Source organism: Megalobrama amblycephala, linkage group LG2, assembly GCF_018812025.1.
Source record: "Megalobrama amblycephala isolate DHTTF-2021 linkage group LG2, ASM1881202v1, whole genome shotgun sequence".
Classification (NCBI taxonomy): Eukaryota; Metazoa; Chordata; class Actinopteri; order Cypriniformes; family Xenocyprididae; genus Megalobrama; species Megalobrama amblycephala.
In genome coordinates this window covers 49,402,327-49,429,564 of record NC_063045.1, presented here as the reverse complement: position 1 = coordinate 49,429,564, position 27,238 = coordinate 49,402,327, and the positions used below count along the sequence as shown (strand labels likewise).

At 37.0% G+C, this 27,238-nt stretch overlaps 1 protein-coding gene across 5 annotated transcripts; it reads left to right on the top strand.

Moving 5' to 3' along the window:
* Window positions 1-6,024: 6,024 nt before the first annotated feature.
* rsf1b.1 (remodeling and spacing factor 1b, tandem duplicate 1) lies at window positions 6,025-24,392 on the top strand. 5 transcript variants are annotated; one of them, XM_048179934.1, is made up of 16 exons: window positions 6,025-6,249; window positions 7,704-7,795; window positions 8,020-8,112; window positions 9,234-9,439; window positions 9,594-9,742; window positions 10,505-13,050; window positions 15,420-15,698; window positions 15,783-15,887; window positions 15,975-16,054; window positions 17,810-17,864; window positions 19,378-19,487; window positions 19,600-19,667; window positions 19,744-19,951; window positions 20,032-20,273; window positions 20,660-20,836; window positions 21,608-24,392. In XM_048179934.1, exons 1-16 carry the CDS (start codon window positions 6,096-6,098, stop codon window positions 22,144-22,146), a joined length of 5,103 nt encoding a protein of 1,700 aa, XP_048035891.1. In that variant the 5' UTR covers window positions 6,025-6,095; the 3' UTR covers window positions 22,147-24,392. The 5 variants fall into 5 exon arrangements, with proteins under 5 accessions (XP_048035891.1, XP_048035905.1, XP_048035896.1 ...); XM_048179948.1 differs by having other exon boundaries at window positions 6,026-6,249; window positions 15,423-15,698; XM_048179939.1 differs by having other exon boundaries at window positions 6,026-6,249; window positions 20,035-20,273.
* The last annotated feature ends 2,846 nt before the right edge of the window (window positions 24,393-27,238 follow it).

The window sequence follows — 27,238 nt, the reverse complement described above, 5'->3', positions numbered from 1 at the left end:
CCCCCAAGGCTTGCAATACGTCACACGGGCACGTCGCACTCCACTCCTGCACAATACCCACTCATCACTTGGCACTGGTCACCCGGGGGTCAATGAGACCCTCTCGTTGCTCAAACAACGCTTCTGGTGGCCCAACATGGCCAACGACGTCAGAAGGTACGTGCAGGGCTGCAGGGAGTGCGCCATCTCCAAAAGTCCACGCCATCTTCCCACCGGCAAGCTACTTCCTCTGCCCGTTCCTGAGCGACCCTGGTCACACCTGGGAGTGGACTTCGTCACCGATCTCCCTGAGTCTGACGGTCACACGTGCATCCTGGTGGTGGTAGACCGCTTCTCTAAGTCCTGCCGTTTGATACCCCTGGAGGGTCTACCTACCGCCATGGCCACTGCAGAAATGCTATTCAACTATGTTTTTCGCTATTATGGAATACCTGAAGATATAGTCTCCGACAGAGGACCCCAATTCGTTTCCCACGTCTGGAAGGCCTTCTTTTCCCTCCTGGGTGTGACCGTCAGCCTGTCATCTGGATACCATCCTCAGTCGAACGGGCAGACGGAAAGGAAGATCCAGGAGATTGGCCGCTTCCTGCGTACCTTCTGTCACGGCCACCAGAACTCCTGGAACCAGTACCTGGGTTGGGCCGAGTACGCACAGAACTCCCTCCGTCAGGCCACAACTGGACTAACACCCTTCCAGTGCGTACTCGGCTACCAACCCCCTCTGTTCCCCTGGGATGGGGAACCCTCCAACGTCCCTGCAGTCGACTACTGGTTCCGGGAGAGCGAGAGGGTATGGGACTCAGCTCACCACCAACTGCAGAGAGCCCTGCGCAGACGCAAGAGGACAGCCGACCTTCGGCGCTCCGACGCTCCAGTCTATCAACCGGGGCAGAAGGTCTGGCTGTCCACCAGGGACATCAGGATGCGTCTGCCCTGCAAGAAGCTGAGTCCCCGCTTCATTGGCCCGTTCACCATCCTTCGGCAGATCAATCCCGTCACTTACTGTCTCCAACTCCCGGCACAGTATAGCAGAATTCATCCCACTTTCCACGTTTCTCTGCTAAAACCTCACCACCCTTCTGTTGTTCCCTCCACAGAGCCTGACGTGGCAGCCGCCGAGCCCCCCCTTCCACTCATCCTGGAGGACGGCACAGCTTACGTGGTTCATGAGATCCTGGATTCCCGGCGCCGTGGTGGTCAGCTCGAATACCTCGTTGACTGGGAAGGTTATGGCCCCGAGGAACGCTCATGGGTGCCCAAGAATGATATCCTTGATCCTATCCTATTACAGAACTTCCACGCCAACCACCCGGACAGACCTGCCCCACGACCTAGAGGACGACCACCACGGCGTCGAGGTCCGCGGCCCTCAGGAGCGGGCCGTGGGAGGGGGGGTACTGTCACAGACACGTCAGGTTCCACCTCACTGCAGTACCCACGCACTCAATCACCAGCCTTCTAATCACTGCCACCTGCACGTCATTAACTCTGCAATCACCAGCACCATAAAGCCACCACACTCACACACACTCACTGTCCGGTCTCGTTTGCACTACAGCACATGTATGCTTACCTTAAGGACTCCCAAACGACTTACTTACCTGCTCCAGCGATCTCCTTCATCTCCTTCGTCTCCTGGTCTCCTCGTGTGCCTACCTACCTGTGTGTGTGAGTGTCTCCGTCGTCTCCCTCCATTGCATCTCTCATCCAGCATCTGCAAGTTTAAAAGGACAGTATTACATTCCCTTCATCTCTCAAGAACTCTATATCTGCTTGCAATCACCCTGTGCTCTGCTACTTGTGAAATAAAACTTACCTGGATTGCTTTTACCTCAGTCTCCGTGTCTCTGTTGTAACAATAACAGGGCAGGAATTTTTTTTATGTTGCAAAAGTACATAAAGTAAAATAAATAAAATACTTTCTCCTGTCCCAGTTTAATGTGCAGAAGCAATTACAAGTAAATCATTCATTAAATTACTTCCAACACAGAATAGCAGCATTTCAGTAATGTATAATAATATAATAATACATATAATAAATGTTTGTTGTTCTACTTGTAACCTTAATAAAGTTGACCCAACGTAAGTACATTCAATTGGAATAACAGAATTGCATAATGCTGAAATAAAGCAACTTAATCATGTGGAAATCCTTTCCATGATTTTTTTTATGTTCGTTCAAAGAGTTATTTTTTTGAGTGTATATTAAACTTTCCCAATATGCCCTGGCTGTCATAACTTTATGATGTGGTCTTTCACCCAATGAAATTGCTGCAATTTTGTCCTCTTTTATTATTTAAATGACTTACAAACCTACATGTGAAGCTCATAAACTTGTTATGTAATACTTGCTAAGTGGCACACAGCATCTGGAATGATTTTGGCTCCAGCCAATAGGCTTTTTTTAAACGCACTCTGCCCTTCTCATTATCTAAACTTCATTGAAAGGAAAAAGACCACCTCAGTACACAACGCATAAATAGCTCCACTTTAATATCTGGTGCTTTTTCGTAGAACTTCACAATCTGAATATATACAGAACAGCTCGTTTATGAATGCACAATAAAACATATAAATCATATGCTTGTCACTAGCTTATTCACACATGAGGGGTCAGTGTTTCTACTCATGAGAAAACAGCTATTTTATGAGACAGCGATTTCGTATGAATTCATACAATGTGATTCATATGGAAATATATGATTTTTAGGGGGGGGAAAATAAGCGTGAAGGTTCCACCCCTAAACCTAACCATCAGTGGGGCACTGAACAAAAAGTGTGTGGGCTTAATTAAACTCCCCAGTTGGAGTGAGGAAATCTGTCACAAATTAACCCAAGAGTGAATGTACTCTACATACCAGACACTGTCTGTCACTTTATGTCTGATTACCTTAATCATTGACTTTAAATCGTACTGACCATAAATATACATATATTCTCAAATATAATACTAAGCCAAAAGAAAATGTAAAAAATGTTTTTGATGATTCGCACAAACCTTGTGTTTCTGGCTGAGAGTTTGCCAGTAAAAGTGATTCATTTTAGTACACTGTAACAAAAATCCTCTTGGTTTTACAGATGTGGTTGCCAGAATAATTCTGTAAAAATGTAATAATGTAAATTCTTGCAATAAACATGAATTGAACAACATATTTTCACAATTAGTGTGTTTTACTTTCAATTTCATGGACTTTTGGTTTGTTTCTCTTTGTTCCTATGTTCCTGCTTTCCATTAGTTATCATGGATATTCATTATATTACTAATTAAAGCACATCTGTATGCATTTGCATCTTGTGTATTTTAGTCCTTCATTGTCCGGTATTGTTTGTGAATGGCACGCTGTTTTGTTTGTTTCCTCTTATCGGATTACTAGTTAATTTGTTTAAAAAACAACACTTCTATTTTCAAACTACTTCATCTATCTTCTTCCTCCCTGGATTACGTGACACATATGATGTAACATTAAACCCTAATGTACATAAGTGATTAAAAAAAGTTATTAAAATTAAAAACCATCAAATGTGAGCTGTCACAGAGAATTTGGGGTTAGTTTATGGCTTTTTACTGTAAATTTTAAGATGTTTTTTTTTACTTCTAAAAACAGTACATTTAACAGTATTTTACTGTAAAATGTACTGTAAAAATTACAATTTCCCCATATAGATATATATATATATATATATATATACTAAGGGAACGTAACAGATTTTTACTGTAGCATTTTTAGTCTTTTACAGATAAAGTGACGATTTTTGTTTTACATTTAGGCCTTTTTATTAAACAAAAGCGGAACGAATTTTAGTGTAAATCGTACAAATACATTTTTTAAAAATGTGTCAATTATATATTCAATGGATTTATAAAAGATTTACACAAATTTCTTCTGCTGCTACGTGTGTGTGTGTGTGTATGTGCGCGTGTTTTTGTGACATATCAGGACACAAATTTGTATAATGACATGGGTATGACATAGGTATTACAAGGAGAAGGTAACTTATGAGGAATTTCCCCATTGTCCCCATTTTTCAAAAGGCTTATAAATCATACAGAATGAGTTTTTTTTTTTTTTTTTTGAGAAAGTAAAAATGCGCAATTTCCTGTGATGGGTCGGTTTAGGGGTAGGTTTGGTGTAGGGCGATAGAAAATACGGTTTGTATAAAAACCATTACACCTATGCAATGTTTCCACAATTCACAAAAACAAACCTGTGTGTGTGTGTGTGTGTGTGTGTGTGTGTGTGTGTGTGTGTGAAAGTGAAAAAAGTACATTTCAGGTGAAAAAAGTACATTTCTATAATGTACTTAAAGTGCTCTATTTTCACGCACTAATTTTGTACTTAATATACTAAAAATTCTTTTGTACTTAATATACTAAAAATTATTTTTTAGTACTTCTTAAGATTAAGAACATCTAAGTGAACTCAACTATGCTATTTTGAGACACCATGAAATATGAACTAAAATGTGCTTTTAACATACTATCTCTGTATTTAAAAAATGTATTTAGATGCTACTTATAGTACATTTGAACCCATAGTGTACTACAAGTGGTAGCTAAATATATTTTTTAAATACAGAGATAGTATATTATAAGCACATTTTAGTTCATATTTCATGGTGTCTCAAAATAGCACAGTTGAGTTCACTTAGATGTTCTTCAAATGACCTTAAGAAGTACTAAAAAAGAATTTGGAGTATATTAAGTACAAAACTAGATTAAAAAGTTTGTCAAGACAAACTTTAAGTTGGCTTGAAAAAGCCGGTCCAGAAAGTTTGAAGAAGTTTTAAAAGTTTTCAGTTTGAAAGTTTAAGTTTTAGTTTAGTAGATAGATAGATAGATAGATAGATAGATAGAGTCAGGGTACTCAAGGTGGTTTCTAGGATTTTACAATGCGGTTGCTAAGGTACTTAGGATGGTTGCTAAGCTGTTGCTATGTGGTTGCTAGGGTACTCGGGTGGTTGCTAGGTGTTGCTATATGGTTGCTAGGGTACTCAGGGTGGTTTTTAGGGTGTTGCTATACGGTTGCTAGGGTATTCTATATATGATAGATAGACAGATAGATAGATTTAGTTTGATAGATAGATCGATCGATAGATAGATCGATCGATAGATAGACAGACAGATAGATGATAGATAGATAGAGTTTAATGAGTTTCAATGGATTAGAAATAGTACATAGAATGGCACTTGAGTCTAATTGAGTTTTTGAGTCTAATGGGCTTCCGTAGTTTAAATTTGAATTTTGACAGTTGTAATTTGAAAGTCTTGGCTCATTTGAACATTCCGTCAATGAAAGTCAATGGGATTTTTCTGAGCTTTAATAGTCATTTTAGGAAAACCGTAAGTCGGATCAGTTAGAAGAGATATAGCACACTGAGTCAGAACAGTCTGAAGGTCTGACCTGAGTTTGAAGTTTGTAGAGTTAAAGCTCTAGGAGGAGTAGCAGTCAGAAATGTTTGTCTCTGAAGAAAATAGCATAACAATATGTTGGCTTTTTCAAGCCAACTTAATTAGTGCGCGAAAATAGAGCACTTTAAGTACATTATAGGAGTGTACTTTTTTTCACCTGGGAATTAATGCATATAGTTAACTGACAGCGCCTTCTGCTGGTAACCTATGATATTGTTAACGCTTCATTAACTCACCTGTCCTGTGAATGCATAAGATATGGTCATACACACAAGTTCATTTTGTTAGTGAACTTGCTCACTCAACAATTTTTTTAAAGATAAAAATTGACTTATGCTATTTTTGTTTCTTAGTAACTGTGTCTGGATTTCTCTCACTCTTTCTTTTACGTTCACTGTTGTCTTCCAATTCTTCTCTCTCTCTCTCAAATAGAAAGTGACACAGATTGACTTTTCTTTTGTTGTTTTGCTTCTTATCTGGAATTGTGTGCCATTTGAAGTTTTGGTTTATGGGCCTTTGTTTATTTTCCTCACTATTTCTCCCGCTTTCTGTCTCTCTGCTGCTGCTGCTGGTTTGTTTACATCAGTTCAGTGTCTCTGGCGCAAGGGCTTCTGGGCCATGTGTCTGCCATAATCGCGGTGCATTGTGGGGAGGTTGTGGTCCTCCAGCGGCTCGGTTCGGAATAATGTCTGCCTCGGAGGCAGCGGACGGTTCTTCCACGGGATTATGCCCGAGCTTCGCCGTGATCTGCTCGTTTCTGGAGCGGTATGGAGCTCTGCTGGACCTTCCGGAGGTGTCTTTCCCGATGCTGGAGCGCAGTCTGCAGGAGAGCAGCGCGGGTGAGCCGCTCCTCCATTGTTGCTCCTCGGTCGCTTTACATGCGTTTAAACGGGCTGCTCGGTAATCCAGCAGCGAGTGTCGGTGTTTTTGTCGCTGTTTGCGTCTCAAACGCGCCGTTTCTATCGTTGATCTCGGCGTTTTGAGGGACGGAATGTTTTATTCCGCTTTATTTGCTCATCACAGCACACAGAAACACATTGCTGCTTTATTTGCGTTCATATGCGACCTTTTGCATTGGGAAAATCACCTGTATTTGCATATAACGACGCACATGTTGAGTGAAATGAAATATTCATGTTTATTCATAGTTAAATAATAATTTGGCATGAATTGGTGCGATGTGAACAGCGCGCATGCGCAGAATGTGTAAACTTCCTGCTCCAGCTGCTGGGAGGGAGAAATGACAATATGGGATTATTTTGATTTTCAAACTTTACTGAAAGTTCACAATAAGCCATTTTATTTGTATCTGTGATGGATTTGCTGCATTATAAATGTGTTAGGTATGTATAAACTGAAGTGACGCATGAATTGTGTAGACAATTTTTATACATTCTCTTACACATATGTACAATCATAGTTTCTCCCCAAAAAAATACAATAGTTGTGGTTATTGTTACTATACTAAAACTGTAATAAATTATTTTTGTTTTTTTGGCAAAACAGTGTAAAACCCCCAGGATATTTAATATATAATAGCTTTGAGTAATATTAAAGGAATATTAAACTCAGAAAATAAATTGTTATCATTTATTCACCCTCGTGTTGTTCAAACCTGTATGACTATGTTTGAGTTATTTAAAAATCACTTTTGGGTGACATTTAAATTACTAGTTTTTATTATGGTAACAAATGTAGTTGTTATGGTATTTTGGCAGAAACTATCACTGCTATGGTACATTTACAGTAGAGACAGACATATTCTTTCACTCATAAACATATTTAAATTAATACATTGATTCATTGAAGCTTGTGGGACCTTTGGCAGGTACAAGAACAATAGCAATATTAAATTATTACTGTGTGTGTGTGTAACACTGTGCAGTTGCTATAAAGTGCCAATTTAATGTGCATACGTGAATAATACAGTGTACAATACAATAAGTAAGTACAAGTCATAATGTACAGACTGATCATTTTTGCTAATGAAGAAGTTGGACCAAGCACTTACATAAACTGCTGTTACTGTCAGTTATTACTGAATGAATAGAAATACAACTATATTATAACAATAATTTAATGCTGCCTTAATTGATTAATCAGTCAGCTAAATCAATGTTAGTACTCTTTGTCATTTTGTAGTGTAATTTATAGTTTAGTTTTTTTTTTTCCTCAGTGGTTTGAGAACCACCTTCCTAAAACCTACAGAAACATGCATGCGTCAAACATGGATGTGTACTTTATAAATGTGCTGTGCATTTAGCTTTAATATTGAGACACTTTATTTCCCCAGTACCCAAACTCCTCGTGGACCTTCATGTGAAGTTGCTGAGGAAAATTGGCAAGTCTGTGTCTGCAGACAGATGGGAGAAGAATCTCATTAAGGTAAGTCAATCAGTGTTAACAATGAAAACTTATGCATTGAATGACATATGCCACTTTTTGCTTTTAACAATCAAATTCAAACAGCTGTGAATTATGGATTATTTCAGTGATAATGAATATGTGAATGTCAATGGCTTTTTGTGCTCACAGCTAGTGTTAAGTCAATATTGGTCTCATCAGTGTTTAATTTTTGATGGCTTTATTACTCTGGGCTGTTGCTGTAGATCTGTCAGGAGTTTAACTCCACATGGGCATGGGAGCTGGAAAAGAAGGGTTATCGAGAGATGACAGTGGAGTGTAAGACAGGAATACTGAAGGTAAGATGGGAAAATCTGTTAAAGGTGCCCTAGAACCAGTTTTAACAAGATGTAATATAAGTCTAAGGTGTCCCCTGAACGTGTCTGTGAAGTTTCAGCTCAAAATACCCCATAGATTTTTTTAAATACATTTTTTAACTGCCTATTTTGAGCCATAATTATATATGCACCGATTCAGCACGCGGCCCCTTTAAATCTCGTGCTCCCTGCCCCTGAGCTCTCAACTGCCTTAACCAGCATAAACAAAATTCACACAGCTAATATAACCCTCAAAATGGATCTTTACAAAGTGTTTGTCATTCATGCTGCATGCATGCATCGATTCCTGTGAGTATAGTATTTATTTGGATGTTTACATTTGATTCTGAATGAGTTTGAGGCTATGCTTCAAGGCTAACGGGCTAAAGTTAACATTACACACTGTTGGAGAGATTTATAAAGAATGAAGTTGTGTTTATGAATTATACAGAGTTTAATAATTAAAGTAAAGTGTTTTAGTAAAGTGTTTAATAATGAAAATAGCGACGGCTCTCTTGTCTCCGTGAATACAGTAAGAAACGATGGTAACTTTAACCACATTTAACAGTACATTAGCAACATGCTAACGAAACATTTAGAAAGACAATTTAAAAATATCACTAAAAATATCATGATATCATGGATCATGTCAGTTATTATTGCTCCATCTGCCATTTTTCGCTATTGTTCTTGCTTGCTTACCGAGTCTGATGATTCAGCTGTGCACATCCAGACGTTTTGCCCTTGTGTAATGCCTTGAACATGAGCTGGCATATGCAGATATTGGGGGCGTACATATCAATGATCCCAACTGTTACGTAACAGACGGTGTTATGTTGAGATTCGCCTGTTTTTCGGAGGTCTTTTAAACAAATGAGATTTACATAAGAAGGAGGAAACAATGGTGTTTGAGACTCACTGTATGTCATTTCCATGTACTGAACTCTTGTTATTCAACTATGCCAAGGTAAATTCAATTTTTCATTCGATGGCACCTTTAATATCTAACCACTGGATTAAGCTGCATTGGGATTCACATCTATTCATGAGAATTTTTGTTGCGTTTGTAACATATTTCCAACAATGCTATGTTTTTGAAACAGTACTTGTGTGAAAGCCAGTTTGATGACAATGTCAAGTTTAAGACTGCTATCAATGAAGAGGACCCAGATAAAATGCGTCTTCAGCCCATCGGCAAAGACAAAGATGGCCTCATGTACTGGTTCCAGCTAGATCAAGACCATAATGTGAGGGTCTATGTGGAAGAACAGGATGATCTGGATGGGTCATCCTGGAAGTGTATAGTAAGGTAGGCATTTTACTATCAGTTTCCAGTAAAATTAAATCCACTTCTTCATAACATGCATAACATAGTTTTTTTCCTTCTTGTACTGGATGGCTGTTAATTTGTGAGAAAAACATTGCTGGGAAATTCACTTGCATGATTTTATTTTCCATTGCAGAAACAGAAACGACCTGGCTCAGATCCTTGGTCTGTTGAAGACTCAGATTGATCCAGCACTCCTAGTAAAGAAGGATCAGGAGGAGGGCTCGTCTAGTAACAGTCCGAACCCAGACGATGAGGAGAAAAAGAAGAAAGAGGGAGCTGAAGGTATGTAATAAGTAATATTGAGTATTGACTAGGGCCGTGGCAGTTTTTTGCTGTGGTAATAAATTAAATACATTTTGAAAAATAAAAAAGTCAATTTTGTTAAAAACGTGTGTGTTTATTTTAGCACTTCTGTCAGTGAAACAACACACTACAGCCAGTAAAATATTGAAATAAACATCAGTAAATAATGGTAACATAAATAATATAAGAAAGTTACATTTTAAGTTTAAAACCATTCATTTTATTCCCACAAAGATAAATTCATTGTCATATACTATTCCGCTCTGCGCATTCAGAAGAATGTGGGACACGATCAGGACAGAGATCATCTTGTCTAATTATCTTCATGTCTGTTCCAAAGCAACTGACACTTGTTGTAAAAGGTCTTAAGAGCAAATTTTATCTTCCACAGGTGCAAGACATTTAGGCTGTATTTGATGTTGCACTGCCAGAGAAAGCTAAACTAAATCACCGGCGTGTGAGAACCTTTTGTGTGTACCTTTTTACTTGACCATCAAATGTTATCTGACAGTTTTTTTTTTCTTTACCACCGTAAAGAATGCAAATACTGTAATTTAAAGTGAAGAAAAGGAAGAAACCTATTATTTCTTTTTTAAACAAAACTTTTTGTTTTGGCATACCACTGCTGGTGCTACTGTGGAGCGGTTGTCAAGTTGAGCGGCACAGCCCTAGTATTGACTGAAATCAGATTTTATTAGTTCTGAGTGTTTTTACTGTTTTTCTGTGTGTCTTGGCTTCTAGTGGAGGTCAGAGATGAGAAGTCGCAAGACGATTTATCCACATCTGAAAGTAAGGAAAACATCTTGGAGCAAGAAAATACAAAGCAAGAAGATCCAGAGGCCACAGATGCTTTGTCGGAAAAGGGCTTGAAGGTGAAGGAAGAGTTACAGAAACATTCGGAGACGTCAAATTGCACTGGCGTTATTGCTGGATCTATCAAAGAAGAGCCACAGGATGAGGAGGAGAAAGTCAAGGACTTGTCAACACCTTCACAGACTGCAGAACAGATGGAGGACATGAAAAGAAAAACCTTAGAAGAGACTCAGAGAACTTTGAAAAATGACCATCAAGCTAAAATCCCTCTGAAAAAGCGAGAGATGAAACTAACCGAAGACTTTGATGGCAACAGTGCAGGAGTACGAAATGCATCTGTCGCTCCGGTGAAAGAATCACGGACATGTTTCGATGACAACAGATTGAATGCTGAAAAGATCAATGGCCACGTCCCTCTTAAACCATCTGAGAGTGAAACGCAAAAAGGTTCAGAGAGTTTTCAAAAAGAAACAGCGGAGAATGATTCCGAAAATCTCCCACGTGTCTTAGATGAATCCAATGAGAGAAAAAAGGAGACAAAGGATGACCAGACAGAGGATAAGATGGACACCAATGAAACCAGATTGTGTGCTGAAGAGCAGATGGAAGTGGAGAAGCCTGGGAAATCCCTTGCAGCCACTGCAGATGAGAATAAAGCAAAATCTGAAGCTCCTCAAACTCACAAAAAGATCTCTGGGGAAGAAAAACTCTCAACAATAAGTGAGCAGTCAAAAAAGACACCTGGTTCTGAAAATATAACCCAAAATAAAAAATCTCCCACTTGTGAAAATATGGAAACTACAGAAGCAAATACATCAACACTGCCTGAAGAGTCAACAAAAGATCTCTCAAAAGAAGAATCAATACAAGATCTCTCAAAAAAGGAAGCAACGAAGGATCTCTCAAAAGAAGAAGCAAAGAAAGATCAATTAAAAGAAGCAACGAAAGGTCTGTCAAAACAACAAACCATAAAAGATCTCCCAAATAAAGAATCATTAAAAGATCTCACTAGAGAAGTGTCAATGGAAAATCTCCCAAAAGATCAGCCGAAAGAACAGTCAATGAAAGCTCTCTCAAAAGAAGGGTCATCAAAAAAAGAGACAATAAAGAATCTTCCAAATGAAGAATCAAAAAAAGAAGAAGAGTCACAGAAAGTTCTCACAGAAGAAAGTCAAAAATCTCCCAAAGACTCGGACAACTCCAATAAAGCCCTGGAAAGACAAGATCCAACTGCTTCCATGGCGATGGAAACTGAACCATTCCAGTCATCTAAAATGGAGGAGTCCTCTTCCCATGAAGTAATCAAACCACATTCTGGCACAGAAAAGCCACAGAACACTGAAGAAATGAAAACTCATCACAGCTCTGCAGACACCACCACAGAAAAAAAGTCAGCTGCCCCTGTCTCAAAAACTGAAAAACAGTATATGTCTGAAGCAGACAAACTCTCAACCAAGGGTGAAAGCCAGTCCATTGCCTCTAAACCTTCTGAAAATACAGGTGGCCCTCAAGACAAAGCAAAAGAGCGGTCTGCCTCCAAGTCGGCATCAAGGGATCCTGAAAAATCATCTGTTTCTGATTCAATGAAGAAGCCAAGTACGCCAAAAACCACAGAGAAAGTAGATGGTGAGGAAAAATGTGACACAGCTGAATCGGATAAAAATTCAGAAACGACAAAAGAAAAAGATGCAAAGGTTGAACCTGCAAACAGCTCTGAAGAATCTGCAGCGAAAAAATTGGTTAAAGAAGTTAAAGCTTCAGAACAACCCAATGAACCCAACAGTTCTGAGAAACCTCCTTCTGAAAGAGAACATGAAAAGGAACCAGATTCAGAGGAAGGGAACAAAGAGAAGCAAATGGAAGTTGATTCAGAGATCACTAAATCTGATGAAGTACAATCGGCTGTTAAGGAGGTATGTGAGACTACAAGAGCAAGTAAGAAGAAAACTGATGTTCCTGTGGATCAAAGCAGCACCTCAAGCAAACAATCTGAGCAAGAAGCAACTTCTGAACAACGTGAGGCTTCAGGTGATGTTCAAGAAAAGAGCAACGCAGCTCTGAAAAGCAGTAAAAGACCAGGACGGCCTTCAAAGAAATCTCAGGAGAGTCAGGATGAGGATAAAACAGGAGAAGAACAAGAAGAAAAGACTGACTTGCAACAGGAAGGAATTCGTCTGAAGATTAAAATCCCAGCTCACAGACGGAAGGCCGAACTCCAGAAAGAAGAGGCCAAGGGAGATTCAGAGTCTGAGACGACTGAGGGCAGATGCTTGCGGAGGTCTCCGAGAATCTGCAGGCCCACTGCTAAAGCTGTCGAGATCCAGGATAGGAGGGCGGAACGGAAGCAGGCGACTCCAGTGTCGGAGAAAGAAAAGGATGAGAAAGAAAAGGATGACAATGAAGAAAAAGAGGATGAGGAATCTGTTCAGAGGAAACCGAAGAAAGCTGAGCCAGATGGCCAAACGAAACCAAAGGTACTTTAAAAATATATATGTTTATTATTTAATTTAGTGGTCTCCACAAATATTGGCACCTTTGGTAAATATGAGCAAAACTGACTGTGAAAATTAGTTTTTGCACTTTCTCTTAGTCTTTCATTCAGAATATTCACAAAACCTTTAAAGTCAAATTAGTTGAAAATAGTTTAAAAAGAAGAAAGATGTTATCAGAAAACTTATTTTACCTGAAGTATATATATTCCACAAATATTAGCATCCCTTCATTTAATACTTTATGCAACCTCACTTTGCCAAGATAACAGCTCTGGATCTTCTCCTATAATAAGGTTGATGAATGTATAGCGAGAGTTTTGAGACCATTCCTCCATACAGAATCTCTCCAGATCCTACAGATTTAGAGGTCCATGCTTGTGGACTATTTTCTTCAGCTCATCCCACAGGTTGTTAATGGGGTTTGCTATGTCTGGGTCAGGGGACTGCTATGTCCATGGCAAAACCTTAATTCTGTGGTCAGTGAGCTATTCTGTTGTTTATTTTGAGAGGTGCTTTGGATCATTGCATGCTGGAAGTTCCAACCACGGCCCAGGCTAAGCTTCCTGACAGTGTTGATTTAATATCTGCTGGTACTTGGAGTTTGATACCGGATGTATTCTTACAAGTTGTCCAGGGACTTTGGAAGATTAAAGATCCACCACCATACTTCACATTGGGATTGAAGTACTTTTCTACATGGCTATGTTTCTGACTATGCCAAACCCACCTCTAGTGTTTTTCCAAAAAGCTTTATTTTGGTCTCATCTGACCATTAAACCCAGTCCCACTGAAAGTTCCAGTAACGCCTGGCAAACTGTAGGTGCGTGAGATTACTAATTGATGTTCGCCAAACCTTTTTTTTTATTGCAACCGTCCCAAAAAGTTGTGGTTATATAAGCGATGTCTGATCATACTTTTGGAGACTTTCTGACCCCAAGACCCAACTAACATCTGCAATTCTCCAAATTTAACTTACAGTTTGTTTGGCAACTCAAACCATCCTGGTCAGTGCATAGAGACACGCATCCTCTTCCAGGTTGATTGTTACCATCTCCAAGTGATTTAAACTTCTTAATTATTGAATGAGTATAATAAATGAGCATTCCAACAATTAAAGTCATTTTATGATTTGTGCAGCTCAAAAACCTTTTGTCAGACATCATTACTGTATTCCCAGGTCTTTCCCATAGTGATGGATGACTATAGGAATTTGGCCTGTGTGCCACTTTCTGTGTGCCCAGCAAAACAGGAAGTCTTGACTTATCACTTAAGTCTTCCTAAGGTGAAATACCATGTGAATGGGAATATACTTCAGTTTGATTTTTACTCATTAGAATTTGTAGGGGTGCCAATAATTTTGGCACAAATATTTTGGAGAAAACCGTATTTATTGAATTTTTTTCCACATTTATATTTAGTATAGATTAACTAAAAATTAAAACTTAGATTTTTGCGAATATTTTGAATAAATGAAATGAGGAGAAATTCACCATCATTATTTATCATATTTACCACATTAACCAATATTTGTTGAGCTCACTGTAATTGTGCAGGTCATTTTACCTATTTTTACATTTTGATTTCCTTTGCTGTTATCGAACACTTAAAGTTAATCTTTCAAAGCACAAATAATTTTTTAACAGTTAAATATCCTTAGCAAATCTCAAAATGAATATCCATGTTTTTGTACTGTACATTGTTGTGATGACTAAATTCTCTTGTAGCATTTAATATAATTAATTAAAATGTTGTGTTTTATGTTTCATTTATTTAGGCAAAATAGTTTAAATGTATTGGTTATTGGCCATTACAACACTAATTATTGGCTAATCAAATAAAAAAATGTATGTATGTTTATTAAGTTGTGTTAGAAAATATGTTACACTACTGTTCAAAAGTTTGGGGTCTGTATGATTTTTTTATATTTTTTGAAAGAAGGCTGCATTTAATTGATAAAATACAGTAAAAAGGTAACATTCTGAAATATTATTACAATTTAAAATAACTGTTTTCTATTCCTTTTTTACTCCAGTCTTCAGTGTCACATGATCCTTCAGAAATCATTCAATATGCTGATTTGATGTCCCAGAAAAATTTAGTATTATCAATGCTGAAAACAGTTGTGCTGCTTATTATTTTTGTGATACATTCTTTGATGAACACAAAGTTCAAAAGAACAGCATTTATTTGAAGTAAAAATCTTTTTTAATATAAATGTCTTTACCGTTACTTTTGCTCAATTTAAAGTGTATTTGTTGCATGAAAGTGTTCATTTTTTTTACAAAAAAAATCTTACTGACCCCAAACTTTTGAACGATAGTAAGTCATTTACAATGTAACTCATCTTTTGACAGGTGGGGAGACGTCGAAAACGACAACCATGGTCTCGAATGAGACGTAAAAAGAAATGTTCTGAAGATGATGATGAGGAAGAGGAGAGCGAGAGTGAGGAAGAGGAGACGGAGGAGGATGACAGCGATGAAGACTACAAGGTGGAGAAGACCAGAAAGAGAAGGAGAAACCGAAACCGAGAGCGGAACAGCTCTGACTCCTCTACCTCTTCATCAGAAGATGATCAACCCAATGATGACCCCTGCAAACACTGTGGCCTTCCCAATCATCCCGAGCTGGTGCGAAATTGTTCTGCAAAACATCTTCATCTTCAACTCACAATCAAATGTGCTGCATTTAACCTCTCATCTATGTTCCCCTAGATACTCCTGTGTGATTCCTGTGACAGCGGCTACCACACTGCCTGTCTGCGGCCTCCGCTCATGATCATTCCAGATGGGGAATGGTTCTGTCCTCCCTGCCAGCATGTGAGTCAGTTCAGATATTATGAGTCTCTTTACAGAAATACACAATCCTGGCTATTCAGATGCTGATGTTCTTTATTTCTCTTGTAGAAACAACTTTGCGACAGGCTTGAAGAGCAGTTGCTGAATTTGGATGCCGCCCTCAAAAAGAAAGAACGTGCAGAAAGAAGGTGAATAAAGAGATATTTAGACCAGCTCAAGTTAATTTGTTTGAAGCAGTTGCAGAAAAGTTCCTGAATTAACCCTCTGATATTGTTCATTTGGGGGTCACACTTATGATGTTTGCGGTTAAAAGTGACCGAACACCTGAAATGTAACTTTTTATATTTTCAGTAAAATTAATGTTATATATTTTTGTTCAATAATATTTTTTATTTTGTATTTTGAGAGAATTTCGTGGTTCTAATTAATATTTATGCAATAAATATGATCATTTTTTTCCCATTGAAAATAATACAAAACATTTTTTTCTATTTTTTTTAAATTACTTTTCAATTAAAGCAGTATTTCATGTTAAAATAGAGACAATGCCTTTAAAATCAAATTTTTGAAGGCAGATCAGTGCCATCTGGTGGGAGTAAAAAAAGAAAAACTCGTGTAACGCTGTGTTTTAGCCACTAGATTCTCATATATATGGAAGAGGATTAGGGCCAAGCAATAATAAAAAAATAAAACCATCTCGAGATTAAAGTTGTTAAATTTTGAGAAAAAACTCGTTAAATTTCAAGAAAAAAGTCGAGATAAAATGTTGAGAATAAACTCGTTAAATTACGAGAAAAAACTCGTTAAATTTCAAGAAAAAAGTCGAGATAAAATGTTGAGAATAAACTCGTTAAATTACGAGAAAAAACTCGTTAAATTTCAAGAAAAAAGTCGAGATAAAATGTTGAGAATAAACTCGTTAAATTACGAGAAAAAACTCGTTAAATTTCAAGAAAAAAGTCGAGATAAAATGTTGAGAATAAACTCGTTAAATTTCGAGAAAAAACTTGTTAAATTTCAAGAAAAAAGTCGAGATAAAATGTTGAGAATAAACTCGTTAAATTACGAGAAAAAACTCGATAAATTTCAAGAAAAAAGTTGTTAAATTATGAGAACAAATTCGTTAAATTATGAGAAAAATGTCGTTTAATTTCGAGAAAAATGTCGAGATGAAATGTTTAGAATAAAGTCATTAAATTAACATTAAATTACGAATTTGTTCTCATAATTTAATGACTTTTTTCTCCTAATTTAATGACTTTATTCTCGTAATTTAATGAATTTATTCTCAACATTTTATTTAGACTTTTTTCTCGAAATTTAACAACTTTAATCTTGAGATGGTTTTATTTTTTTATTATTGCTTGGCCCTAATCCTCTTCCGTATATATAGCTCTATAAAACGGCTTCTAAATTAAGTTGTTTAGACATAAATACTTATTTTTATTTCGTTGTGGATTTGGATATATATTTAGACATTCTCAAAGACTACTTTGTGTCAAGGTTTAGATTTCCTATTCCTTGCTGTCCTTTTTTTATATATATATATATATATATATATATATATATATATATATATATATATATATATATATATATATATATATATATAAAAAAAAAACACAAATGTGACTTTAGCTTTTCTGAACCAAGTGCACATTCTTTTTTTTTTTTTTTTTTTTTTGTGGTCACATAGCAACTGCCACAAAAGTCATCAAGTATCGTATTCGTACCATTCCGATGAAGTAGTGATTTTTTAAAATCTCAACGCATTTTTTTTTTTTCGGTCTAAAATAACCGAACACCAATCCACACTATCATTGTGCTTACAATGTGCACTATTTATGCTGCTGCATGATGTCTACCTGTAGTTCAGCTGTTCAGTCTTTATGAGGAATTATTTTCAGGTCTGAAACATTGTCATTTTTGTTTTCTCCTCACAGGAAAGAGCGACTGGTATATGTTGGCATCAGCGTGGAGAACATCATTACACCCTCCGTAAGTGCCTGCAACAGTAGTGTAATGTGTTTAAGTAACTACTTTGTAGTTGTATACCTACTGAGTATCAAAGATATTAACAACTTTTACTCTCTACTCGACTACATTTTTGAATAAGTATGTGAACTTTTTACTCCAATACATTTGATGAGTAATACAATTACTCATTACATTTTGCATGGCACCTAACTTTTTCTGCAGCAGTTTATTTCTGCTACAAAAGAAGCGATATCTGCATCTACAGGGCATTGAAGGTACTATATTATGTGTGTTTTGCCCTTACTCACTCAAACTTGTCAACAAGGCTACTTTACGTGAATGCGAGTGGATTAGCAGGTAATTGTAATAGCAGGTGTTTCATAGATGAGGACATGACTGCAGCTGGTGATGAGGCTGAAACCAGCACGTCCAGTGCAAGTAGACTTTGACTATTTAATTTTACTTAATATTATTTTATTTATTTGTTATATTAAAGAGACCTTTTTGAAGGATATTGGTTTACTTATGCCCTTTTTAAGCACTTGACCTTTACTAAGACTTGTTTGTAGATGTTTAAGAGGCTGATGTGTCGACCTTAATTTATTGCAATATTGAGGTGTCTCAGTTTTATTTTGATTTTAGAAAGTTATTGCTCTCCTCACAAATCAGCTGTTTCTTGTTTTTCACTTGCATGTATCTTAGGGTTGAGGATTAGTGCATCTTTGAGCCTACATTCAGTACGAGTAAAATACTACTAATAAAGTTCTGTTAGACTAGGCCAGGATTAGGCTACTACTATTACACTATGACTGGTGTGCATCTTGAGACAAAACAATGGCACTGACATATTTTAAGTCAGTACAAGTTGCTTTCAGTTAAAACAGCTCAAACATGCATTTTAGTCTAGGACTAGCTCAAGCCTTGCCTATGAAACCGGGGGCATGACTTTTACTTTAGTCGTATTGGAATTTGTGACCTGTAACTTGTAATGGAGTCATTTTTGCTGTAAGTTATCTATACTTTTACTCAAGTATGGTTTTCAGGTACTCTTTACACCTCTGGCCTGCAGTGTTTGTGAAATTTGAATACTTAATATGGATATTAAATTAAAAATGTTCATACTCCAGAAGAACCATATTGACAAGTGAATGAAATAATGCTTTTAGATCCCAAAACTGGATCCGACTTTTACACCAGATCAGGTGGCATGGGAAAAAAAGCACTTAATTGTGTGAAAAGTAATCTAATCTGCTGTCATGAAGCTAAACTATTATTTTTTTACAATTGTAGAATAGACTTGAGGAAATTTTTAATCACATGAGAAGTTTGTTTTTTCCTTTTAAGCTTAATTACCATTTTAATTCTGGAAAAATAATATGGAAAATTATAAATGTCTTTACTGTCACTTTTAATCAATTTAATAATTTAATGTGTCCTTGCTGAATTTAAGTATTAATTTATTTTTAAAAAAACAACTTACTGACCCCAAACTTTTGAACGGTGATGTATTAATTTTTTATTTTTTTTTTTGAAGGTGGAAGTGGAAGAAGAAAAGGAAGAGGAGGTGGTGAACGAGAAGGAGACAAAGAAGAGCAAAAGTTGGGGGCGTAGATCAACCAGGGCAAAGAAATACATAAGCTACAGGTATGTATCTGTATATCTAGATTTACATAATCTTATGTATGTAAGATTTTTACCTTTTCATTATCTTATCCTGTTTTTACATGATCTTTATTCATTTTTCAATTTTTGTCAGATTTGATGAGTTTGATGAAGCGATCGAAGAGGCAATCGAGGAAGACATCAAAGAGGCAGAGGGGGGAGGTAGAGGAGCATTTCCTTTATCATGTTGATATTTGAGCTTGAACGTGTGAGTTTGATCAAATGTGTCATTACACAGGAGCAGGCCGGGGGAAGGACATGGCGAACATCACAGGCCACAGAGGGAAGGACATATCCACAATCCTACAGGAGGATGGGAAAGAGAACGGCCGACCGCGGAGACCAAGTGCAGCTCAGAAGAAAAAGAGGCGGCGTCTCAACGATCTGGACAGCGACAGCACTGTGGACGAAGAAGAGAGCGAAGACGAGTTTCGTCTTAGTGACAGGTTCTGTTAAACGGCATTTAATTTAAAAGTATCTCAGAATCCTGCGGTGAAATGACACTCACTCTGCTCTGATTGGTCAGCAGTTCAGAAGAGGAGGAGTTTGTGGCTTCTGATAACGAAGCAGAGAGTGAAGCAGAAGCCCCGTCCTTGGATGACAGTGACTTTGGGAGTGATGCAGAAGGCCCGCAGATAAAAACTTCAAACAGACGGGCAGCACGGTGTCGAAACAGAAGACAGCCGCCACGCAGGAGACGCAGACCCAGAGGATACTCTGATGAAGAGGAGCTGGAAACTGATGAAGACGAGGAAGAGGACGAGATGGGTGAGGCATTTATTTTCTTAGGATTGACTGCAATGGTCAAGCTCAAGAAAAATGGTTAAATAAACATAAGAAATGAATTATCAATATCTATATATAAAGAAAAATATCTATATAAAGAAAGTTTATTAATATCTACGAGCCAAACATAGGAGTTGTTGTTTAAGTAAGTGTTTAGGTATTCTGTTATGTATTCTGCCAAAATCTTATTTTTTATTTAATGCTTATTTCTTATGTTTATTTAATTGCTAGAAAAAACCTAGACCTACTGAGGTAGACAATTTTAATTTTAAGCCATCATTTGTACCATACTTGTGGTTTACTCTCTGTTCACTGATATATTTCCCTGTTTGTTTGACTTCCCATTGTGTGTGGGTGTTTGCATGCAGTGACGGAAGGCTCTAGTGAATTCAGTGACAGCGATCTGGACATCCGCTATCGGCGGTCCTATCGAAGCCGTAAGCAACAGGTGAATTACTGTGAAAGTTCAGATACTGATGGCTCACAGGCCAGCACCAACAGAGACAAAAAGAAACGCAGACGTCTTTCCAGCTCTGACAGTGAAGGTCAGTGCCATTTATACCTTCAGTATGTATATTTACAGCATAAGGCTGAATCATTATAACTTTGACCTCTATATATAATTGTAAGGACACTCTAACCTTATATAATATTATATATGAGTTTTTATATTGGGATCAGAAAGTTTTTATTTTTTGAAATTATTTTTATTTAACAAGGATGCATTAAATTATTTAAGTGTATGTAAAGACATTTATAATGTTATAAAAGAAAATAAATGTTTTTCCTTTGAACTTTCTGTTCATCAAAGAATCCTTAAATGTATCACAGTGTCCACAAAAATATTAACTGTTTTCAACATTGATAATAAAAAAAAATCAATGCATCAAATCGGCATATTAGAATGATTTCATTTACACTGAAGACTGCAGTAACGATTCTGAAAATTCAGCTTTGCATTACATTTTATTAAAATACATTATTAAAATACTTAAAATATATTTTAAAATACTTCACAATATTACTGCTTTTACTGTATTTTTGATCAAATTAAGCCAGCCTTGGTCAGCAAGAGACTTTTTAAAAACAAAAAAATCTTACCAACCGCAAACTTTATTAAATATAGTATTATATGTTCTTATATACATATAGTATTATATGTTTACTACATATAAAAATATAAAATAATATACAAAATATATATCAAACTATAACCAAAAATGCTGTTTTAAATGTGAAATTGACTTCAGAATGATTTGATGCGTACTGTTGTCATGAATTAACTGTCTCCTCCGTGTGTTAACTTGCTCCTCCAGTTAGTTTCCAGTCAGCTGAATCTGATGAAGAAGACAGGAAGCCCAAGAAGAAAAGGGCGGACTCGTCCGAGGAAGAATCCAGGAAACGGCGCAGACGCCTGTCCCTTAAACGGCGGAGGGAGTCGGAGGATGACGACGAAGACGGCGACGATTCAGACGAATCCGAGGAAGAGGAACGGCCCGTCCGGAAGCGTGTGAACCGCATCGACTCTGACGACAGCGAAGGTGAAGAAGAAGAGGAGGAGGTGAAGAAGAGCCCGCTGGAGAAAGAGACAGAGGAGACCGTTGGCAAAGGGCCCAGTCCACTAGACTACAACTTGGTCGAGCTTCCTCCCACTAATGGACAAAGCCCAATGAAGGGTTTAGAGGGCCTCATGCCACGACCCGGGGTGGGAGTGACGCCTAAAAATGGCAGCGCCCCTTCGGCTGTAACCATAGCGCCGAATGGCCTGGAGATTCCCGCACAGGACGAAGATGAAGATGACCTTTTGGGCGTCACAGACCTCGTAGACTATGTCTGCAACAGTGAACAGTTATAACTCTGTATTCTTTTTCTTTTTTTTTTGTTACATTTTTCTCTTTTTTTTTTCCCGACCCTCATCCTGTTTTCAGCACCGTCAGCACGGATTATGTCAACAGTCCCTGTTAAATGTGCCAGCAGAACAGATCAGGGACAACTCGGCTTCGGTGGCACAATAATAGCTGTAAATATTTTACTGAGCAGAAGTATCAAGGGAAGGACAACGCAATCCTTCCGAGAGACTCCCCGAGATATTCATTCTAAAGTATTGTTTTTTTGTTCTATAAGAGTGAACGCTCTCAAACCCTCTCTGGAAACAACCTCTAAAACCTCTTTTTACACTAATCACACAGCCATGCTCACGCTCACACGTCTGACGTAGAGACATTTGTCGAGTTTACGTGCGTTTTGATCTTCACTGCTGTCAGTTGCACATTTCAGAAAGAACCGGAAGTAGGTGGAGTCAATACAAACGGGGAGGGGCCAGAGACAAACCGCATTTCAGTGAAATTCCACACGCATTCGGTTCCACTCAGAGGCCATTTTTAAACGTTCATCTTTTATAATCTTAATTGGAGTGGAAGTTGAATTTCTACCGATTGGTTTCATAGTGTCATTTGGTGGGGAAATGTTTTTATTAAGTGATGTCATTATAAGCTTTGTTTTGTTATACTATTTATTACAGAAATTGTAATTTGTACCTGAAATTATCGCTTGGTTGTAGAGCTGCTCGCACCATTAGAGCAAAAGATTCCTGGAAGTTTCTAAGAAATGTCTATTAGTGAAAAATTGCTCATTTTCTTATGCCAACATACTAAAAATGTATTGAATCCTGTTGCTTTGGTCTGTTTTAGCACCATGTTTTAATTGGAAGTCGAACACTATTTACTCTGGCAGCTTTTCAATGCGTCAAATGCCAAATCTTCCACTCGAGGATGATAAAACGCTGAGTACTCTAACCCACACCGATGTGTTTCTCTGAGTGATTCCTTAAAGTTTAGTGCTGTTCATCTCATTTTAGAGCAGATGTTCCACCGTGCCCTGCTTATGTCTGTGTTTCGGTGCACAATATTAATTTTCTTTATCTAAATATACGAGTATAATCATTGTAATGTTTTCCTTTTTGTAACATTCTAGTGATGTATGACATTAATGTTTTTTGTTTGTCATCAATTACAAAGCAATACATTTTTCTTACAAGACATACAGGAAGAGATTCATCATCTCTTTGTTTCGTCTATTTTTAAAAGACCGAAATTCACGTCACCGGTGACATTAAAATGATTTCCGACCCTTCCGAGAGCAGCGTGATGCGAGACGCCCCTCTGAGATGTATGAACACGTCTGAGAAACATGGTATAGTCTTGCATTATCCTGGTGTGTATATCTGTAGTTTTTGCTGTAAAATATTAGAAGCATTTTTAAATCATTTAAAGTATACATAGCAGTCCTTTTATGATTGCAGCTGTTTATAATTTGTTTTGTAGGTACATTTGTACCACTCCAAAGTGGGTGCGTCTGTCTCATTTTCATCAGTGCATTTTTTTTTTTTTTGTCTTTCTTTGAGGGTTTTCAGTCTCGCTGTCCCATTTCCACTGATTGCTAAAACATTTACAAGAAAGATCTGTTCTCAGAGGGAAAAGCATTCAATATAAAGCCCAACAGACAGTTTAATTGTTTTGATGTCAGCATTGATAGACAAAAGCGGTGTAAAAATGTCTTGTACATTAATGTTTATGCTTGGCATGCACATATCTTCTAGTCTGATTTATTTGCTCTTGCAGCATTAGGGCATCAGATTTTAAGAATAAAACTTCCCTGGTTTTTTTACAAATATAGTTTTAGACATGCTGAGATGAAGAGCGTCATTAGGTACTAGACCACAGTGCATTTTCCCCCCCGAGCTGGTCTATTTACAGTATTGGGCCAGTGTTCATTTCTTGTGTAATTTAAAAATCAAAGGTACAGACATCGATTTAAAATTGAGGCCCAGCCTATAATGACACAGTATATATTTGTATTTCACATAAAAATAAAAAAAAAATCTGATATTATGTAATGAGGGATGCCAACACCAGTGTTTGAAGATATTTGGCTGATGTAGTTTGACAGCAGATGGACAGATGCCGTCTGGTTTTAGCTTTTAGAAATGTTCTTTGTGTTCGTCTGTTCTTCTTTTGGATGTTTTTGTTAACTGTATTGTAATTTCTTTCATATGATTTACTATCTTGTACATTTGTCATAATAAAAACGAAATGAAACCTGTTTAATGACGGTGTAATGCTTTTATGTGTGCCGAGATCTGACAATCAGCTTTTACATTTTCTATTAATTAGAGCTAATTGACGTGACCTCATGGCAGGCTGATGTACTTTTGACATCAATATTTTGGGGAAAAGCGTTTAACACTAACTAATTACTAGCTAATTACTGTTATATTCTCTCCTTAGATGTCTTTTTACAGTTTCTGGTAGATAACGGTAATAGACTAAGGGGAAGAGAGGAGAACATTTAAAGGTATAGTTCACCCAAAAATTGCAATTCTGTCATCATTTACTCACCCTCATGTTGTTTCAAACCTGTGAGTCTCTTTGTTCTGTTGAACATAGGGTGACCATATTTGTCATGGTGGAATAGGATGGACACGCCGCTGTATGTAGCGAAAGAGTTAATTTCCCTAGCGAACTAACAAGCTGTGGACACTGAATGGCATTTCTGAGGTGAATACTATGTGAAATTGTTTACAAGCTTTCATTGATGTCTTTCCACAGTTGAAACACTGATTGAGCGATTACACGAGATACGTTTCAGTAAGTTGTACTGTATCTTTCAACATACCTTCAGATGTTCATTAAAGTTTATTCAGTAACTAGTATTAAAAAGGAAGAGGGGCTACTGCTTTGAGGCACTTGTATAGTGATCTGTCAGCGACAAAACGCCATTTACTGTTTGAATTTAGTGATAAAATGGACAGAATTTGAGAGATGAGACTTTGTTTCTTATCGAACGTAACAAATCACAGAGGTTATTGCGATTTTTGGTGGTTAATTGTGGTTAAAAGTGGTAATACAACTCTATTCGTCGGTACACATGTACCATACCGACGAATATGTGTACCGTTACACCCCTAATATCATATTTTTTATTTTTGTTATATAAAAAAGAAAACATAACCTAAGCAAATTGCATACAATAGGACAATAGAGATACAAATTAAATAAACTACTTTCAGGTAGCCTACAGTTTTTACATATACATTTATTAAACATCTTTTGTTGTTTGATTAACATGATACAGACAGGTATTTTAGGCTACTGTCACTTTAAGACCGAACGCTTGGGTCTAATATACTGTAATGTTTCCGATTTTCACCGAGCTGTTTACGTTCTCTTAAGCCATAACCGATTGTATTTACATGAAATAATCCTCGAGATGGTGGGCGTTTTGTGAACTGTGTCTGTATTTGACCATTCAGGCGCAAAGAGAACTGATTTCGGGATCGCGTGCTGTCTGAAAGAGCGGTAGCTTCAACTGCGCATAATAACTTGATAAACTTTTTGAAGATACTCGTTAAATGTACACAACGTCTTCTTTGACATCTTAGCGTCTGTGATCTCCTCAGCGCTGCAAATCCCGCCTTAACTAATGGAAGTTAACGATGTCGAGAACTAATTGTGATTGGATGGTAATTTTGTTCTCCAAAATATACTATGACGAGAATAACTACAATTACGCAAGAAGAAATACGGGACAAAACGGTTTTTTTTTTTCTTTTCTCGATATAGGCTAAGTCGGGAAATTAAAAATAAAGCTGAAATGCGGGACTGTCCCGGGAAAAACGGATATAAAAGAAGAGATTTTGAAGCATATTTGGTAACCGAACCGTTGACGTAGGCTACCCATTGACTTCCATACAGTATAGAAGTCAATGGCTACTGTCAACTGTTTGGTTTCCAACATGCTTCAAAATATCTTCTTTTGTGTTCAGCAGAAGAAAGAAAGTCATACAGATTTGGAACAACTTGAGGGTGAGTAAAAGATGACAATTTTTATTTTTGGGTGAACTAGGTGGAATTTGAACCGTTGAGGTCAATCTGACACTGCGCTTCTCATTGTTGCCACACGGTGGCGTCAAATTTGTGAAAATAGAAGGAAACAGACTACATTGAAAACATTTTTTTTTATACTTCAATCTGTAGTTTTATTCCTGAGTAAATGTTATTGCAAATGAAATTAAACTGTATTAGAAAAAAAAAAGATACGTTACATCACAAGTGTCATGTCAGTCACCATATGTTGCATATTTATTTATTTTCACTAATAATTTATTTTTAATATATATTTTATTTTTTACACAATATATTTCACAATATATTTTTAGAAAAAATAAACGCTAATAAAATAATACATTTTATTTATTTTATTTTTGTTTTTATCTGATTGGCCTCATACAGTGTTCATTTCATTTTATATTTTCTGTTTTCATTTTCATTTCAAAGTTTTAGTAATCTTTGTGTTTTTGTCATTTTTTTATATTTATTTTTTATATCGTTTTTAATTAATTTTTAGTTTTTAGTTGTATTTAATATTAGTTATTTTAGTAGGCTTACTTCAACTTAAACTAAACCAAAATGAGAAACTTTGCCTTGGCAACTAACTGAAATAAAATAAGTGTACTTTTTTATATAGGCTATATATTATTTCAGTTAATGTTTATTTTATTTCATTAATAAAATTTATTTTTTATATTTAATTTTGATGTTTTATTTTTAGTTAAAAAATAACCCTTGTCCTAATAGATAGGCTGGTCTGTGGCTGGTTTTAGAGGGGTTTTGAGCACATTTCAGCTGGGAAACCAGCCTAAATCTATGACCAGCAAACTATAGTTTAGGCAGGGAGAGAAGGCTCATCCTTTTACTCATTTGCAGCCAGGCCAGTGTGCTGCGATCCTCTTCAGTTCAGTCAGTTCATGTTTAATTCTCAATGAGTTTTTGGCATTCACTTCAAAACTCTCTGCAGGAATTCCTGTTCGTTGGAGACTTTGCCCTAAACCGTCCTGTGTCTCTCCTTAACTTTAACCATCTGATCCCACATTGTATCTTAAGCAACTG